The sequence below is a fragment of the Nerophis lumbriciformis genome, linkage group LG19 (assembly GCF_033978685.3).
Source record: "Nerophis lumbriciformis linkage group LG19, RoL_Nlum_v2.1, whole genome shotgun sequence".
Classification (NCBI taxonomy): domain Eukaryota; kingdom Metazoa; phylum Chordata; class Actinopteri; order Syngnathiformes; family Syngnathidae; genus Nerophis; species Nerophis lumbriciformis.
Window position 1 is genome coordinate 30,708,030 of NC_084566.2, and position 19,946 is coordinate 30,727,975.

A 19,946-nucleotide genomic window follows, 5' to 3' on the forward strand; every position below is an offset into this window, starting at 1 on the left:
ACACACACACATAGCCACATCATTACCACTAGTGATCGTGGAAATGGGTATCATGCCACAGCAGCAGCACCACTGCCTCAATATTCATAGGTAAATATGTAATTTTACCATATTGAAAACAAAAACAAATTCAAATATACTCTAAAATATACAAAGTCACACCTACACAGTAAAAAAGCCTCATATTATTTCTAATTCAATAAATAAAAAACAAGTATCCACTTTGATTATCAGTATATCATTGTTAGTCTTATTTAATGTTTTTATTGTTAACACACATGAGTGTTGTTTTGTGTACAATACAGAAGGTGAACACAAAGCGACATTTAAACTCATGCAAAAATTATATGAAGATATATATACACACTAGGTCTGCATATTACATACTGTATGTACACTTTCAAGTGCTGATTAAAGTTATTTTAAAAAGTCGCACATCTTAAAAAAAAAAAGATTGGATTTGTCAAAATTTGAGACTTATTGTAATTTGCACCCATAAATTGAAGCGTTGACCAATTGCCAGTTTAAACATAAATTTATTATCCAAGAAAAGCTTAATAGTGAACAGAAAAAAGTTATTATATAACCCGCATCTTAGTGATTTTTAATCAAGTACAGTAAAAAAAAATTCAGCCCACAAAAAAGAGCAAACTGATAAAAAGTGCATATATTTGCTTTGTAAACTAAAGGCACATGTAAGCTCAACAGCATGGAGCTCCCGTTACACTGAGCATAACACATGTATTTGATTAATATTACACATTAATCGTCTTTGGGGATGTTAGCATTAAGCTTTGATTACAGTAATGAGCATTTGTTGAAGATTATTGCCTCCAGGAGAGGAAGTAAAGCTTCCCCAGTCCGTCGCCGCAGACCAGCTCTGAGGGCTTCTCTGGGTTCACCTCCAGCATGAGCACCGGACCGCCACACACAAACATTCCCACCTGGAGGACAGAAAGGAAAAAAATAAATGTGTGACAAAAGGAGAGGAAACGCGGTGACACAGACATACTTGTTTCTTAGTGCTCCTGTCCCACAGCTTCACCGTTCTGTCCATGGAGGCGGAGATGATAACGTTGCTGGCGAGTCTCAGCACGCTGATCTTGTCATGGTGGGCCTGACGGGAAAAAACAACACCACAGAGAAGAGGATTGAAAATTAGTGGATCCACAAAGTAAAAAAGAAGCCAGGGCTGCAAAAAATAAAGAAAACTGTATATGTGAATGAAAACATGGCCAGTAGATGGCACTACATTGATTGATTGATTGAAACTTTTATTAGTAGATTGCACAGTACAGTACATATTCCGTACAATTGACCACTAAATGGTAACACCCCAATAAGTTTTTCAACTTGTTTAAGTCGTGGTCAATTCATGTGTCACATACTATATCGTCTCAAGTATCAACGACATGGAATCATGTCATTTAATCTTGTTTTCTCATTAAAATGATCTTGGGTGTGACGGCTGGGTTGACTTCACAGCAATGACTAAACGGGGAAATAAATCCCATGAAGCTAAATTAGAACCAAAAGTTTTGTTCTTTAAAAAATAACAAACGGCTCCAGGATTAATTCTCTCCTGGGGCGAACTAAGGGTGTGTGCGTATGTGTGTGTGTGGGGTCTAAAAAAATAATATATTTTCATGACATTTTTTAGGTCTAATTTTTTCAATATAATCAGTTATCATACCCAGCACGTTCTGTATAAAGTAGTTTTAACTGAATCTGACCAAAGAATAGTCAATAAAAAAGTTAAGCCAAGCAACGGTGGCAAAAATGTTTTGCGTGCAAAGGTGACAGATACAGCAACAGACAGCGCTCATGCGCATGCTGACAATTCACCCAAAATGCGTGTCAATACACTACACATCAGACTCACTATTCTCTCACATAAACATACACATAACTTGCTAAATTACTTTGGATGTATTTTTGTAAAACACACTTAAATAAATATACTGTTTTAGGCTATACTTGTAGCTAGTTAATGTATGATTTTCAGTGAAAATGGAATTGAATCATGTAATAGGCTTTCAATCTAACATTTGATACAAATTGTACCACTTCTGTTGTCTTGCTGCAGACCTATTACCTGTGTCTGCTGCGATTGGGTAGCCAAAAGCTAGACCTGGACATGTGATTGGAAAGATGGACCCGGTTGCGTGATTGGCTACAGAAAGATGGACTCTACCCGGTGATAGGTTGAGGAAAGTTCTTATTCGCGCTGTGATTGGGCGGCCAAAAGATGAAGCGGACCTCACCAGTGGGATGTCACGGATGGGGCAAATTCAGAAATGGCTCATTTAGAGGAAGGATGGCAAGATTGTTTAAAAAAAATCTCTGCAATGCCTCCACGGTTTGCGACTTATACAGATCCCAAATACACAACAACTGGGGCTAAACAGATTTCTGACGAGGCAATAACCGCCCGCAGCCCTGGCGTAGCATTGCCCCTGACAAATAAACTTTGAAACTGAAAACTAAAATTTCAGATTTTGAACTTTGAAAAATACATTGTGTAAAATAAAAATAAGTGCACACAGTTTTTTTCAGATTTAAATATAAATATGATTCAGTCTGGTAATTATTTAGAATACATTTGTTAATTTTTCACTTTTATATATTTTAATATTTGAACTTCTGTTTTTTTCCGATTCAAATCTGATTTCTTAGTTATTTTATTTTTCAGTTTCAAATCTTTTTCAGATCCAAATCTTTTTTTTTCAGATTCAGACTTTTGGCCCAAATTTTGCGTAGGCCGCGTGTCATCAATTGGGAGGGCCACGGAAACATAAAAGGCAGCATTGAGGTCATCCCACATCGTGTTGCCTTCAGGGAGTGTTGGAAATAAATCAATTCATCTCAACACTTTGTGAAGGCTCCACCAGAGATCCCAAAACCAGAACACTGCTGCAGTCAATTTAGTGTAAAAATAATATACTGCAAGAAAACCCAGTTTTTTGTTTTTTGAACTTTTCCACTTTATTTAGTCGTCCTTGAACATACCATACGAGACCAAGTAAAACCAATGTCGCCAAATTCGCTATTATATACGACTTTTGGCTTGTTTTGTAACGTGGCGTTCCACTTCCTGTACGATCAGATCGGTTTGCAGCGGAGTGTGAAGCCACCGAGTTAAGAATCAGCACCTCTAAGATCCTGCACCAAGTGGAGGAGTCCAAGAGTACCTTGGGGTCTTGTTCACGAGAGCTAAGCGGGGATGCAAAGCTCTCAATTTACCGGTCAGTCTACGTACTTATCCTCACCTATGGTCACAAGCTTTGGGTTGTGACCGAAAGGACAAGATCGCGGACACAAGTTGGCATAATGAGCTTCCTCCGTAGTGTGGCGAGGCTCCCCTTAGTGATAGGGTGAAAAGCTCTGTCATTCTGGAGGGGCTCGGAGTAAAGTCGTTGCTCCTCCACATCAAAAGGAGTCAAATTGAGATGGCTCGAGTATCTGGTTAGGATACCCCCCAGACGCCTCTCTGTTCAGGGCATGTCCGACCAGTAGGAGGCCACGGGGAAGAACCAGGACGCGGTGTTAACGTCTTGGGAGCCACCGGGGAGGAGCTGGACAAAGTAGCTGGGGAGAAGCTCCCGCGACCCAACCCCATAAGCGGAAGAAGACTGATAGATGAATGGATAAATCCCTAATTGTCTACCACCTCCCCACAATAAACAAAAACACAAGTGCGGTCGGTTTGCTTCTCACACTGTGCTTCCTGGTTATCACAGAAGCCCAGCTCAGCACAACTTCTGACCGGGGAGACTAATTAACGTGAGAATGAGTGACAGTAAATGGAGCAAATATGAGAAAAACAGAATATTGAATGAGAAAAGAGATGTTCACCATGCAGATTTAATTTAGCATGCCAATAATAATGAGGCAAACAGACTTAAATGAGGCTAAAGGACATGGGACAATGAGACAAGACAAATTAATGAGATAAAAATAGTAGTCTATCACAGTTTTAAAAAATGTGTTATTTTTTTAGAGATGTCCGATAATGGCTTTTTTGCCGATATCCCGATATTGTCCAACTCTTACGGTAATTACCGATTCCGATACCAACCGATACCGATATATACAGTTGTGAAATTAACACATTATTATGCCTAATTTTGTTGTGATGCCCCGCTGGATGCATTAAACAATGTAACAAGGTTTTCCAAAATAAATCAACTCAAGTTATGGAAAAAAATGCCAACATGGCACTGCCATATTTATTATTGAAGTCACAAAGTGCATTATTTTTTTTTTAACATGCTTCAAAACAGCAGCTTGGGATTTGGGACATGCTCTCCCTGAGAGAGCAAGAGGAGGTTAAGGTGGGCGGGGTTGGGGGTTAGCGAGGGGTGTATATTGTAGCATCCCGAAAGAGTTAGTGCTGCAAGGGGTTTTGGGTATTTGTTCTGTTGTGTTTATGTTGTGTTACGGTGCGGATGTTCTCCCGAAATGTGTTTGTCATTCTTGTTTGGTGTGGGTTCACAGTGTGGCGCATATTTGTAACAGTGTTAAAGTTGTTTATACGGCCACCCTCAGTGTGACCTGTATGGCTGTTGACCAAGTATGCTTGCATTGACTTGTGTGTGTGAAAAGCCGTAGATATGTGATTGGGCCGGCATGCAAAGGCAGTGCCTTTAAGGTTTATTGGCGCTCTGGACTTGACCCTACGTCCGTGTACCACTCCGTACAGCGGTGTTTTAAAAAGTAATACATTTTACTTTTTGAAACAGATACCGATAATTTCCGAACCGATACCGATAATTTCCGATATTACATTTTAAAGCATTTATCGGCCAATAATATCGGCAGCCCGATATTATCAGACATCTCTAGTTATTGTGTATTCATTTTGTGTTTTTTATTTAATGTTGCGCCGGTTTTGGTTTTATACACATTACCTATTTAATAAATAGCATGAAATAACGTTTCCTGAAAGCAACCTTATACATAAGCCCGCTATCCGTTTTGCTAAGTTGTCTGTCATGATGCCAGACTCTTTCAGTTGATGACACTCCCCACCCTTAATTTGGGCCAAAAGCCTGGATATGAAAAAAAAGGATTTGACTCTGAAAAATAAGTATCTGAACCTGAAAAAAATACTGAAGCTGTGAAAATAATATTTGAATCTGAAAAAAAGAAGCTTAACTATCAAAATGTAAGAAAGTGAAAAATGAAATAATTTGCCCAAAATAATTACCATAGTGAATCATAATTTTATTAAATCTGAAAAATAAATCAAACTTGATTTTTCAGTTTTAAAGTTGATTGAGAGGGACAAGCGGTAGAAAATGGATGGAAAACTTTTGGCCCTATTTTATCGCCATTAAATCTGGCACAATCTAGCGGTGAGGTGTCAGACTACAACAACATCCACAAAGTCTTACTCTCTATAGAGAAAAACAAAAAAAGGAGGGATGCTTTACCGTAGCCCTTCATTTAGGACAATTTAAATTATTCATCATGTAAGGATGATTATGTGTGCATGTAAACATACTGTATGATGACTTACAGGCTTCCTGCTGCTCCATGACGACACTTCCGGTGGCTGGTTGAACCACATGTTCCCCTGGACGTCTCCACACACCACAAATTCTAAAAATCACAGAGTCACAACACAACAAAAGAAGCGGCTATTTTCTCATCTGTGTTTTTTCTTTGCACCATTTTCCATAGTGACGGCTGTTATCAAGCCTCCTTCCTCCTTCTCAGCCTCCTTGTTGTTCTTCAGGGACATGTTGCTGAAACATGAACTTATGTCATTTTCTGGGCCCATGGCGAACTGAAAGCAAGAGAGGCAACAATGAATACAAACATTAGAGAAAAGGTTTATGACATCAAAGTAGCAGTGAAGAACACTTTGAAGGGAGGTGTTAGTGTTGGTTTGGTGTCATGTCATAGTGTCCACAGACGCTATTCTGAGCTACCGTAGAAGAATCAACCTGTGGATTTTGAAGATATACATATACACAAACATACATATATATATATATATATATACACATATATACATACATACACATACACACACACACACACACACACACACATACATACATATATATATATATATACACATATATACACACACACACATACATATATATATACACATATATACACACACACACACACACATTTATATATATATATATATATATATATACATATATATACATACATACATACATACATAAGTGTGTATATGCGCACACACACACACACACCAAATTTGAACTTGTATACAACACATGTGAGCAAATCCTAGCAATACCCAGTTACAATGCAAACTTGCCCGCTATTGGCTGTGAGCAGAAGAAAAATACAATTTGATTGCAATCTGATTGGATGAAGGGCTGTCAAAAATAATGAGTTAATTTATGTGGTTAATCACAAAAATATTATATCATGTATCTATACGCAGATAATCACACAATTTATATTGAGTGCATACAATATACATCTTTACTTTAACCGTGAACACCTGACAGATTGCGCGGGTTGTTACACAGTCAGTGATCAAACTGACTGTTGTGCTCGTTGGCAAATTTCACTTCAAAATAAACCTTGACTGGACTTTATATAAAACTACTAGCAAGTCGAAAAAAACATTTAAGAGCTTTTCCTGGATGACATTCTGACAATAAAATTGCATTTGTGTCCAAATGCTGGGGTCTTTTTTCAAGTTAATTTAAATTACTGGTGTGCAAGAGAGTAATAATCTGTGATTAATCATGATCCAAATATAAAAGTATGATTCATTTGATTAATAATAATAATAATAATAATAGATTTCATTTGTAAAATAAAAAACACTTTACATTGAGTAAACAACCTCAAAGTGCTACAGTGTATTAAAAAATAAAAACAAATAAAAACTAGAACAGCCAAATAGCTAAAACTAGTAGGCATATATCTAAAAAAAAAAGGCTATTTTAAAAAGAAGGGTTTTTAAGCCTTTTTTAAAAGCATCCACAGTCTGTGGTGACCTCAGGTGGTCAGGGAGAGCGTTCCACAGACTGGGAGCGGCGGAGCAGAAAGCCCGGTCTCCCATTGTTCGTAGCTTTGTCCTCTGAGGTTGGAGGAGGTTAGCCTGTCCGGAGCGGAGGTGTCGTGTGGAGGATTTGGGGGTGAGTAGTTCTTTGAGGTAGAGAGGGGCATTTCCATGGAGGCACTGGTGGGTTAGTTAGGAGACTTTGAATTTAATCCTGAGTGGAACAGGAAGCCAGTGAAGGGATTTGAGAGTTGATGTGATATGGTCATATTTCCGCACTCTCATCAGGATCCTAGCAGCACTATTCTGTATGTATTGCAGCTTCTGGATGTTCTTGCAGGGGATCCTGACAAGAAGTGCGTTGCAGTAGTCTAGCCTGGAGGAGACAAAGGCGTGGACGAGCTTCTCGGCATCAGAGAGAGTGAGTGAGGGGCGGAGTTTAGCAATGTTCCTGAGGTGGTAGAAGGAGGTCTTGCACAGTTGTTTTATTTGAGCCTCAAAGGTCAAGTGAAGGTCCATTCTAACACCCAGATTAGTGACTGAGGATGAGAGGTGAATGTCGTGGCTGGAGAAGGTGATGCTGGTGATGGTGTATGACTGAGTCTAATGTGGGGTGCCGACTAGAATGGCTTCGGTTTTGGAGATTACATTGTTTGTGATTTGATTTCCTGTGATTCCAGTACATTTTTGCTTAGAGAAAGAAAAACTGAAAAAGAAACTCGCACTCGTCTCCTGAATGACACGCACATTTTGTCCTTCAATCGGGTTATGATGCACTGAGAAAAGGCTATTGTGTTACACGTCTTTTTGCATCAACGACACGTATTTGTGTGACTGTAAATGTATGTATGTATGCATGTGTGTATAGTATACACATGCAAGCACGCATACATATTAGGGCTGGGTGATATGCCAGTACTATAGATAATACCGGTATATTTTAGAAAGCGGTATATTTTTGAGACTATACCGCCATACCGGCATTTTTTTATATGCCTGCGTTACGGCCGTTTGATCTTCTCTGCGATTAATTGCGAAGCAGAAGGCATTCCTATTCAGCACATCCTCGCTCCTTGTGTGTTTACGGAGGCTTCTCTTATGACGGACTGTGACACACATCAAACTTCTTTTAGAAATATGGCAGCGCGGACCAGACTTCTCAGCACCCGAGTTATGCAATGCTTTGGACAGCGACTGCATTTGGCGATTGGTGAGTGACAACAGCTTTAATTACACATACACCAATTTGCTTTAGAACCTATAGCTCTCCTTGTAGTGACTATCACTAATCTCATCTGTTTATGTGAACTTCTGTTAGCTACTTAGCACAGAAGCTAATGATAGCTCCTCTCTGCTGCTCGCTTGGTGTGTCAAAAGTTAAAAGTGCTTCCCCCCCATAGCCTGTGCGGACTAAGCTACTGTCGCATAGTGACTGGGTGGCTGAAAAGTAGTTTTGAACTTAACAGCCAGCGGCTTTCACTGCAGTGTGTGAGTAGAAGCTCCATTTATCTCGCCCACAAGTGTGAGGCTATAAACCTAACGATAATGGTCAAAACGAACAAAACTGCTTTGACATAGTAGTGTGAAGTGAAGTGAATTATATTTATATAGCGCTTTTCTCTAGTGACTCAAAGCGCTTTACATAGTGAAACCCAATATCTAAGTTACATTTAAACCAGTGTGGGTGGCACTGGAAGCAGGTGGGTAAAGTGTCTTGCCCAAGGACACAACGGCAGTGACTAGGATGGCGGAAGCGGGGATTGAACCTGCAACCCTCAAGTTGCTGGCACGGCCGCTCTACCAACCGAGCTATACCGCCCCGAGCTATAACGGCAAACTAATTATTTTATAAGAATAAACAACATATTACGTTACTACTTACAACACAATAATCTGAGTACGGTACTCAACACAGGTTATATAGCCGTAAAACACTGAGGCAACCTTAAGCAATTCGCACATTTATAAAAAAAATGTCCATCCATCCATTTTTACCGCTTGTCCCTCGCTATTATTATTTTTAATAGTATGAGTGAAATGATCTCACGCGGTGAGTAAAAAGGCTTACAGTTAGGGATGTCCGATAATGGCTTTTTGCCGATATCCGATATTGTCCAACTCTTTAATTACCGATACCGATATCAACCGATACAGATATATACAGTCGTGGAATTAACACATTATTATGCCTAATTTGGACAACCAGGTATGGTGAAGATAAGGTCCTTTTTAAAAAATAAAATAAAATAAAATAAGATAAATAAATTAAAAACATTTTCTTCAATAAAAAAGAATGTAAAACAATATAAAAACAGTTACATAGAAACTAGTAATTAATGAAAATGAGTCAAATTAACTGTTAAAGGTTAGTACTATTAGTGGACCAGCAGCACACACAATCATGTGTGCTTACGGACTGTATCCCTTGCAGACTGTATTGATGTATATTGATATATAATGTAGGAACCAGAATATTAATAACAGAAAGAAACAACCCTTTTGTGTGAATGAGTGTAAATGGGAGGGAGGTTTTTTGGGTTGGTGCACTAATTGTAAGTGTATCTTGTGTTTTTTATGTTGATTTAATAAAAAAAATAAAAAACAACAACAAAAAAGATACTGATAATAAAAAAAACGATACCGATAATTTCCGATATTACATTTTTAAAGCATTTATCGGCCGATAATATTGGCAGGCCGATATTATCGGACATCTCTACTTACATTGAATGAAAATAGAGCAGGAGAGCAGTGTTGGGATATCACAGTCACGTCTGTACAACAGTTGTTGTTGATGAAGAAGCAGACTCCACCGCCTCCTGCTTTGCCGGAGAGCCGCGCGGAGAAGATGGAAAGCCCTCCAGGTGAACCGCGTTGTCTGGGACACTCGCGCTCAGCCACGTTTCCGTGAAGCACAAAACACAAGATGAGGAAAAGTCCTTGTTTTTTCTCATCAGCAACGCTGAGAGAAAGATGCCAGGTAAGGGCGTGCGTAATCCTCGTCTGCGGAGACGGATGAGGGCTCCCGCTCTCTTTTCCTCTTTGGTGCGGTTTCCCTCTTTTGATCAAAGAATGGACCAAATCCGCAGCTGACGCTAAAATGACCGGTAATACGTCCGTAGGGTAGATTGATCTGATGTTCAGTAGCACTTCGCGGGTGTAAGAGCACGCGGACACACAATTTACGCACAAAAACAAACAAAACAGCGCGCACGATAGCACCGAGGCAGCCGTGATCGGCGCCATGATGATCAAAGTTCATCTTTCCGCAAGAAGGCCTCCAACCATGAAATAACTCCCACATTGTAGCTGAGATAGGCTCCAGCACCCCCCGCGACCCCAAAGGGAATAAGCGGTAGAAAATGGATGGATGGATTGTCACCTTTACAATGCCACAAACTTCAAAGTGCGGTGTGGTGAGGGAGCTCTGTATTACAGCCCATAGCGGGTTACATGAGTAGTGTTAAGAATGAAATGGGGCCCTAAAACAAAATCGTATTTAGGGCTACAAAAAGCACAAATGAGATGCACATTTTGTACTGCGAATGCAATAATAATAAATGGTGCTAATATTATGCGGGGTTTAAAGCTGGTATCATATTGCTTGGACGTCTACTCACGATGAAGCCGATGTTGATCTCTCCGTTTGCCTCGCCTACCAGCCACATGCTTTTTTCGTCATTTTGGATTATTCCCAGAACTCCCACGCTCTGGTCCCAGCTGCATTAACACACGCGCACACACAAGAGATATAGTTGTGTAGAAGAAGTAAACAAACCAGAACCACCCTGATTACTCGTGGATTGTCTTTTGCCACTTTGAATCTTCATCACAGGTGACATCAAATAGCAAGCCGGTGCTGGACAGGGCCATGATAACGGAGCAGTACCCTAGGCGAACTACTTGCTCGGTCACCGTGTAGGAGGACATCTTGACCAGACTGAAACACACCAAAAAAATGTCAGGCATTTACATTTTTTACATCATTGCTAAATTCAGCATTATTTGATTAGTTGTCTATCGCGCTAGGAAACAAGATCTGCAAAGTAGCTCTGACTGCCTTGCAGTGGGCTAGAGATGTGCGGTTTGCGGACACAACCGCGGAGTCGGTCAGGCGGGTAAAAATAGATTTTAAATAGATGCGGGCGGTTGGCGGTTGAACCAATTCGGAAATATATATACATAGTTAAATGTTGTTACCCACATACGAAAAACGAGCAGCACTCTTTGAAACAGTCAATTATTCATCAGGCACTGCAGCACAACACAACACTACAGAAGAAGAAGAAAAAAAGAAAAAGATGGCACCGCGTCCCAGCAACAAGTGGCGCAAGTGAGCGCTCCTTCAGCGCAGCAGGGCGCATTTTAGAGGCCAGGCGCTCTCGCATGAATCCTGGCACTGTAGATGCCATTTTATTCCTGCATAGTGCTAACAAAAAAAAAAGTAAGTAGACATACGGTTGGATATGTTAAACGAATTAGTCTACGTTACCTATAGGCTATACCAAATAAGCCCATGTCTAACCTATATTGAGTTCGGTCAGCTAAATAATTTTGATGGTTACGTGTTGTTTGGGCGCACTACAATGCAAAGGAATTAAGGCAATTGCGTTGTTTATTGTGTTTTTTTTCTATTCGAGATATACTACTGTGTGTGAATAATTATTTGGCCTCGCTTTCAAGTGAAGCGCATCTCCGATTGGCGACAATGTAAGGCTATTTAGCCTGCTTTGTTTGTCGCGACCGTCTATTTTCATTATAATTCAAGTTTGATGATAAAGTGCAGTCTGATGGGTTTGATTTCCCCCCTTCAGCTATTTGCCTTGGCCAATAAGTTGCAGGTAATATATATATATATTTTTTTTAATTTATTTTTGTTTAAATAGAGATGACATACATATGTTATTGTATAATTTAAGTTTGTGCGCGTGATTGACAGCCTAAAGCTTATGAGGCACATTTTTTATTTATTTTTTTATTTCAACTTAAAAACGTATGAGCCTATGCCTACAACATAGGCTATGTGTTTATCTTTATTTTCCTGCCTGTCGTTGACAATGGAGATGGTCTGATATTTTGTCATGGCTGCAGATCAATCAATAAAGGTTCATCTTTGTCGCGAAATTGTTCACTGCTTCACTGTGCACCCCGCCCTCGTATCTATTTGAGCATTATAACGTTAACAAGTTAATATTCATTGAAATAAATTCAGAACATTTTTTTTACCTAACGAAAATATAGGCCTAGTCTTTCTAAAACATTTTTTTAACTTCTTAAAAGCCTCGTTCTGCTTTCTGCAACTGCGCACACAAAGTGTGAGGAATGCACTCCTGATCTGAGGGCATTGGCAACAATAGTCAACACTTTCTTAATGGAAATGACAATAATATTATAATAATGATAAATAATATCACGCATTAATATCTCTTAGCCACTAATGCGTGGCCAAGAGATATTAATGCGTGGCACGCATTGAATGTCTCTGCTCCATTGGATCAGTCTCCTTTTTTTAACAGGCAAAAGCTTTCTAACCTCACTAATGCCTTGCATCGTCTATATTAGATATATAACAACGGGCGGATTGCGGGCGGGTGTGGTTTTGATAAAATGTTGGTTCGCATGGATGACGGCTTTTGTGATGCGGTTGCGGATGAAATAATTGCCTATCCGCGCATCTCTACAATGGGCACATTAATGCCACCTACAGGACAGGAGTGGGACAGTACCCCTGGAGGCCACTATAATTTTTCAACACAGACTGCAGTCTAGTGAGGGAAATTCTAGCTTGTTTTTGTCATTCACCTGCCAGCGCTGTGCTTTTGATTCCACAGCACCTTCCACACGTCCACACATGAGCCAATGTAGCCAACAGCGAAGCAGCTATTAGGCATGGAGCAGATGGCTGTCACGCCCGAGTCTGAAGCCTTAAAATTTATAGGAAGAAAAATACGTAATGTGAGTGTGATCACAGCATTGTGCCAGGTGTGTTCTTACCTGCTTGTGTCCGACCACTTGCACGTCCTGCCACAACTCCAGCAGGCCCGACTCATAGCCGACAAGCAGCACGTGGTCCGACTGGGAGAAGCACAGAGCGGTGACCGTGCCTCGTAAGCTGGGCTGATGCTCTGCACAGGGAACAAACGTATACAGTCTCACGTTTCAAATATTGCTGCTTCAGTACATCGCAGATTTTTTGGGGATATTTTTTTCTAAAGCAGATTAAAACATTGTTTTCATCCTAAACTAAACAATTTCAAGCATAACATGGCTAAATAAACTAAATACTTCAATACTACAGTAGTATTTGCCACTACAGACCAAACCAATTAGATCACGCTGTTAGTTAGTTTATTATTCTTTGGTCAATGGTCAACAAAATAAACAAACAGTTATACATTCATAGATTGAAAATTAAAATGTTGCAGACCGAAAGGGTTTAGGCTGAAGTTGAACACTTATTGCGCCTAACCCTATAAACAATGTCAAGTACAAGATGAACTTCCGAAAATTATGAAATGTCCTTTGTACAACGTATTATAAATACACATTATACACAATATAAACACAGTTAAATTATATACAGAGTAAAGGCATGTGAAATATCCTTGTACACGTGTTAAACCTTTGCACCAATTATATACTGTATACAAACAATTATACTTCCATTATTATTTATATCTCACATCTAGTTTTTAATTAACATTGATCATAGTATTAACTACAGTGTTGATTCAAGAGTGATGTATTTTTTCAAGACATTGGTCTTTAAATATTTAGGGACGGCGTGGAGAAGTTGGTAGAGTGGCCGTGCCAGCAATCGGAGGGTTGCTGGTTACTGGGGTTCAATCCCCACCTTCTACCATCCTAGTCACGTCCGTTGTGTCCTTGGGCAAGACACTTCACCCCTTGCTCCTGATGGCTGCTGGTTAGCGCCTTGCATGGCAGCTCCCGCCATCAGTGTGTGAATGTGTGAATGTGGAAATACTGTCAAAGCGCTTTGAGTACCTTGAAGGTACAAAAGCGCTATACAAGTATAACCCATTTATCATTTATTTATTTAAATGTGTGAATGGAACTGGAACATTTTAAGGAATCATCCAAGCTGTTCCACAGTTGAACCCCCCTGACAGAAACACATCTACTTTTTAAGCTCGCTGTTCAGTATCGTCATCACTGATTGGTTCAACATCAGGTAGCATATTGGATTAAAAGAGTGTAAAGGTGACAAAAAGGGTGTTCTTTCATGTCTAGAGGGCTATCATTATGCTTAAAAAATTATTTAAATGGTTGTAAACAGTTTTTTGATGCCTTAACTATGAAAATATTTGATATAGGATTAATGATTCCTACTTCACTGAAATTAATTTATCCAGGTCATGTCCACAATCAATTAACAGGAGGGAGGACTATAAACCAAAAACAAAATGTAGATACGCCCACCTGTGGCGGTGACCCATATAGCTTACATATAGCATAATGTATAACACTTTCAAAAACAATTATTAAAACTGGGAAAAATAATGAGTATGATAATGATAAAATATCAATAATAAAATAATTTTACTTAATGAAAAATAATAAAATAAATAAATATGCCAGTCTACAAATATGGCAGAGAGAGTACAATATTTTGAGATTAATTATTAAGTATTGATTTATTATAAAGATGACAAACATGTTTTTTTTTAATTGTAAAAAGGCAATGCTGTAGCATGCAATACATAAGTTGAGTATAATAGCAATTGGTTTACCGGTTTCCCACGTCCAGCTTCGCAAGGAGCGATCTTCAGAAACGGTGAGGAATTGTGGTGCGCTCTCCTCCCTAACGATGCTGCAAACTGCGCCGCTGTGGCCCTGGAAGGTGCTGATGTGTTCCATCTGCTCTGCCGCAGGTAGAGAAAGACAAAGACAAGACAAGCTTTCAATAGAAGAAATGCCATCTTAAAAGAATGTAGACGTGTCAGCATTTACTGCCAAAGGCACGTTCAATTTACTTTACACGAATGTCAGACCTGTAACGGTTTCCAGAAATTTGCAGTTCCATCCTGGGATGTAGTAAGAATGGTGAGGTCTTCTGCATCCATTTCTTTGTTTTTGTCTGGAAATAGTTAGAGAATAAATGGTTCCGATTAGGGATTTTTCACTTTTGATACGTTACTGATATTGTAACCTTGAGTATTGTCCAATGCCGATATTGATTCGATCCGATACTAGCAGGAATCATACATAGTTTTATTATTTTGTAGTGTGGAATGTTAGAAATGTTTGATCAAGTGAACTTACTTAAACAGAGAACAATTGAAAACACTAACCTAGTTATTCATCAACCGTCTGGAATGGACTTATGCAGTCTTTAAGTTGAAGTGAAGTGGTACGTTTTTGTTGACACCTAGTTACTACAATAAGTCATTAAGTTAAGCTCATGACGCAGTAAGTTAAATGATTCGGACACGTTTGTTACTGGATACTTTCTAATACGATTCTGCTTTGGAGACTTTGTATGGTGTAAGTAATATGCAACTATAATTATTTGATACTTAATTATATTGACAAATGTGCTGTTTCAGACTGCAATATTCTTCAATTAGAGACAATTATTGCGTATGTCTAGCTTGAGTGGTACTGTGTCCTTAGCTGTTGTTTCCTAGGAGCCCACCATTTTTGTCTAATGTTAAGGACTTGACTAAAATACAAGAAAAGATAAACCTTGTGTGTTTTTTGAAGGACATTTAGATGTTAACTGTCTGTCCAGCATTGTACAAGTAAACATGTTGCAAGACTGCATGTATTGATATCCGACATCAACATCGGATCAGAACACCCCTACTTATGATATTAAACGGGTCATCAATGGATTTAGTTGGAGGTTTACCTGTATTAGTCACGACAGAGCAGCTGTGAATGCGTCCATTGTGGGCCGGAATGTGACAGACTTCCACGCTTGTCTCCCACTTCCATACGTGCAGGCTGCCGTCTGCGCAGCCGGCCGCCACATACGGCCCCTGTAAGCGGACGAAGGATAGCCAATCAGAGGCAGGCAGGAACGCCACTTAGGGTTACAGCTATCCATTATTTTAGTAATAGAGTAATCTATCGATTCATTTGTTCAATTAATCGAGTAATCAAATCAAACACACTTTTTAGTCTCAATGTGACGTTTTGGGAAAATAGTTTAAACAAACAGGGATTTTTCTAATGCCCCTTATACTTCTTGTTATAAATTCACATAACATTGAAATGGCACTTTTACTGTATATCACTTACATTAAAAAACAAGTTAAAAAGTACAAAACCCAAAATCAGTGAAGTTGGCACGTTGTGTAAATCGTAAATAAAAACAAAATACAATGATTTGCAAATCCTTTTCGACCTAAATTCAATTGAATAGACTGCAAAGACAAGATTATTTTTTGCAAATATTAGCTCATTTGGGAATTTGATGCCTGCAACATGTTTGAAAAAAAGTTGGCACTAGTGGCAAAAAAGACTGAGAAAGTTGAGGAATGCTCATAAAACACTTATTTGGAACATCCCACAGGTGAACAGGCTAATTGGGAACAGGTGGGTGCCATTATTGGGTATAAAAGCAGCTTCCAAGAAATGCTCAGTCATTCACAAACAAGGATGGGGCGAGGCTCACCACTTTGTGAACAAATGCGTGAGCAAATTATCGAACAGTTTAAAAACAACATTTCTCAACGAGCTATTGCAAGGAATTTAGGGATTTCACCATCTACGGTCCATAATATCATCAAAAGGTTCAGAGAAATCACTGCATGTAAGCGGCAAGGCTGAAAATCAACATTGAATGCCCGTGACCTGCATCAAAAACCGACATCAGTGTGTAAAGGATATCACCACATGGTATCAGGAACACTTCAGAAAACCACTGTCAGTAACTACAGTTCATCGCTACATCTGTAAGTGCAAGCTTAAACTCTACTATACAAAGCGAAAGCCATTTATCAACAACACCCAGAGACGCCGCCGGCTTCGCTGGGCCTGAGCTCATCTAAGATGGACTGATGCAAAGTGGAAAAGTGTACTGTGGTCTGACGAGTCCACATTTTAAATTGTTTTTGGAAACTGTGGACGTCGTGTCCTCCGGGCCAAAGAGGAAAAGAACCATCCGGACAGTTATAGGCGCAAAGTTGAAAAGCCAGCATCTGTGATGGTATGGGGGTGTATTAGTGCCCAAGGCATGGGTAACTTACACATCTGTGAAGGCACCATTAATGCTGAAAGGTACATACAGGTTTTGGAGCAACGTATGTTGCCATCCAAGCAACGTTACCATGGACGCCCCTGCTTATTTCAGCAAGACAATGCCAAGCCACATTCTACACGTGTTACAACAGCGTGTCTTTTTTGTAATAAAAGAGTGCGGGTACTAGACTGGCCTGCCTGTAGTCCAGACCTGTCTCCCATTGAAAATGTGTAGCGCATTATGAAGCGTAAAACACAACGGAGACCCCAGACTTTTAAACATCTTAAGCTGTACATCAAGCAAGAATGGGAAATAATTTCACCTTAAAAGCTTAAAAAATTGGTCTCCTCAGTTCCCAAACGTTTACTGAGTGTTGTTAAAAGGAAAGGCCATGTAACACAGTGGTAAAAATTCCCCTGTGCCAACTTTTTTGCAATGTGTTGCTGCCATTAAATTATAAGTTAATGATTTTTTGCAAAAAAAAATTACGTTTCTCAGTTCGAACATCAAATAAATATCTTGTCTTTGAGGTGTATTCAATTGAAAATAAGTTGAAAAGAATTTGCAAATCATTGTATTCTGTTTTTATTTACGATTTACACAACGTGCCAACTTCACTGGTTTTGGGTTTTGTAAAAAAAATAAAATATAATAAAAAAAGCAGTGTGGCCTGTTGAACATTAACCAGGTAATAGATAATAAATAAAGAACAAAATAAAGAAAACCCCAATAAAGAACACACCTAATGTGTGCTAGAGCAATACAATGTATGCATATCTTACTCATTAAACGGAATCATCGAAACGCCAAAATAAATATCAATAGTTTTTATCTAATCAAATTAATCGATGAATCGTTGCAGCCCTAACGGCAATGTTGGTTCATGTGAAACAGCGTCTTACCTGACAGCAGACAGAAGTAAACGGACTCTTCCAAGTGATTTCTTGAAGACGAATACCCCTTTCAACATCCCATAAACAAAGTCTGCAATCAGCGGAAGAGCTTATCTGGAAACACAAAGCAGATTGTTTGGACTTGATGGGAATTTAGTCAGTAATATGACATTGCAAGTGTTGTTGGTGGAACAAACAAGAGTAAACCAGTAGCTCCTATTCTTTCATTTATTTATTTGTGGCAGCATATGTGTAGAATATGTCAAAGCCCACACTTTGGATCCCTGTGTGCTAAGCCAATGGAGGGAAATTACATGAAAATAAGTTTAGATGCCCACCACACAGTCTGGAGTCCAAGCACAGCCAGTGATCCAGTCTCGATGGAAGGCGGGGAGCACTTTGGAAACAACAGGAGGATCCGAGGTCATGTCCGACACGACCAGACCCTGGATACCACATTTGATTTCAGCTCGTCATTTTTACATCAACATTTAGACATATTTGAAATACAAAAACGACTGACACAAATTCATGCTTGTGTATTTTTAGTTTTGTAAAAACTGTACAGGTGGTCCTCAGGCTACGAGCTCCAAATTTTAGAGTGTAATGTATGTTGACTTTTAGTTTAAATCGATTCATAGCTAAATGAACACCAAAATCATTAACACTGTAAACAAAACACATGAATAACATAAAATACAGTAATAGAAAGATGAAATATAATTAGTTACTTTTATTCCTGAAGTCATGTGGAAAAAATGACACCACTGCACTGCTTAGTTATCTTAGTTAGCTACTTTATACGAGCAGATCCTTTCACATGTTAAAAATACCATCTTTATCCTTTAAGATGCTCGCGACATTGAACCAAAACATGAAAGCAATGTTGATTTCTACACTTTCTCAACATTTTATCATATCTCATTTCATTTCACTTTCTAGATAGACCTACCTAGCTAGTTCCGTTTTTTTTGTACGGTCTTAATGGGGTCATATTTTTTTCTACAGTTAAAACATTTCCTTGTAGTTTACTTAACATGTGGACTGGACTCTCACATTATTAACTATATCCACTTGGCATCCATTGCCCCGGTCAAACTTTTAAAGTTTTTTCTTACCCTGATGTGGGATCTGAGCCAAGGATGTCGTTGTGGCTTGTGCAGTCCTTTGAGACACTTGTGATTAAGAGCTGTATAATTAAACTTTGAATGAATAATGATGATGTAATGGTGGTTCTTTGGCCAAAAATTTTCATAGATTATGTTTTACGGACAGTTTTCAAGCTGCTTTCTGGCAGTCTATTCAGAATGCGCAGTTTTGTGGACAGGTCTTATTTACTTAGCTTTACTTCGACTGTCTTCTCTCTTCCCACTTTGTTGTAGATTTTCGAACTATACGCTACTTTGTAGTAGAAATGGCAACAGCGAACAATGCATTTGCACTAACGAGACAGTCTGTCCCACAACAAGAGGATATAAGAGAAAAAATAAGTTTATTGACTACAGCGCAGACTACAATAACGGACGCGCGCAAGGTACCATACATACATAGTCCGCTAACATCACACACGGCAAAAAAATTCACACAGGGAGCAAATTCCAAAGAGCTAGTCTGGCGGAATTAAGAAGGAAGGCAAGACTGTTTTATAAATATTTCTGCAATGCCTCCATGGTTAGATTAAACATTTTCGGGATTTACGCAGATCCCAAGTACACAAACAGGTACAGTTTCTTACCAACCGGTAAGAAAGATTTGTTTTTCATTATAGGGCCCCTTCAATTATATATGAGAGTGCGTATGTAACCACAAAACGTTGTGACACAGAACTGCGTACAATGAGGAC

The 19,946-nt window shown here is 39.1% G+C and overlaps 1 protein-coding gene across 1 annotated transcript in view; it reads right to left on the minus strand.

Moving 5' to 3' along the window:
* Nucleotides 1–490: 490 nt before the first annotated feature.
* Nucleotides 491–19,946, minus strand: part of tep1 (telomerase-associated protein 1) — a 60,699-nt gene continuing 41,243 nt past the window's right edge. The window contains exons 43-55 of the mRNA XM_061978977.2: nucleotides 18,442–18,549; nucleotides 18,113–18,217; nucleotides 15,876–16,005; nucleotides 15,016–15,101; nucleotides 14,755–14,881; nucleotides 12,998–13,128; nucleotides 12,806–12,927; nucleotides 10,800–10,943; nucleotides 10,624–10,723; nucleotides 5,674–5,791; nucleotides 5,522–5,604; nucleotides 1,013–1,117; nucleotides 491–944 (exon numbers count right to left, since the gene is read on the minus strand). Of these exons, the coding sequence (XP_061834961.1) occupies nucleotides 825–944; nucleotides 1,013–1,117; nucleotides 5,522–5,604; nucleotides 5,674–5,791; nucleotides 10,624–10,723; nucleotides 10,800–10,943; nucleotides 12,806–12,927; nucleotides 12,998–13,128; nucleotides 14,755–14,881; nucleotides 15,016–15,101; nucleotides 15,876–16,005; nucleotides 18,113–18,217; nucleotides 18,442–18,549 (1,479 nt within the window). The 3' untranslated portion in view covers nucleotides 491–824. The remainder of the gene's footprint in view (nucleotides 945–1,012; nucleotides 1,118–5,521; nucleotides 5,605–5,673; nucleotides 5,792–10,623; nucleotides 10,724–10,799; nucleotides 10,944–12,805; nucleotides 12,928–12,997; nucleotides 13,129–14,754; nucleotides 14,882–15,015; nucleotides 15,102–15,875; nucleotides 16,006–18,112; nucleotides 18,218–18,441; nucleotides 18,550–19,946) is intronic.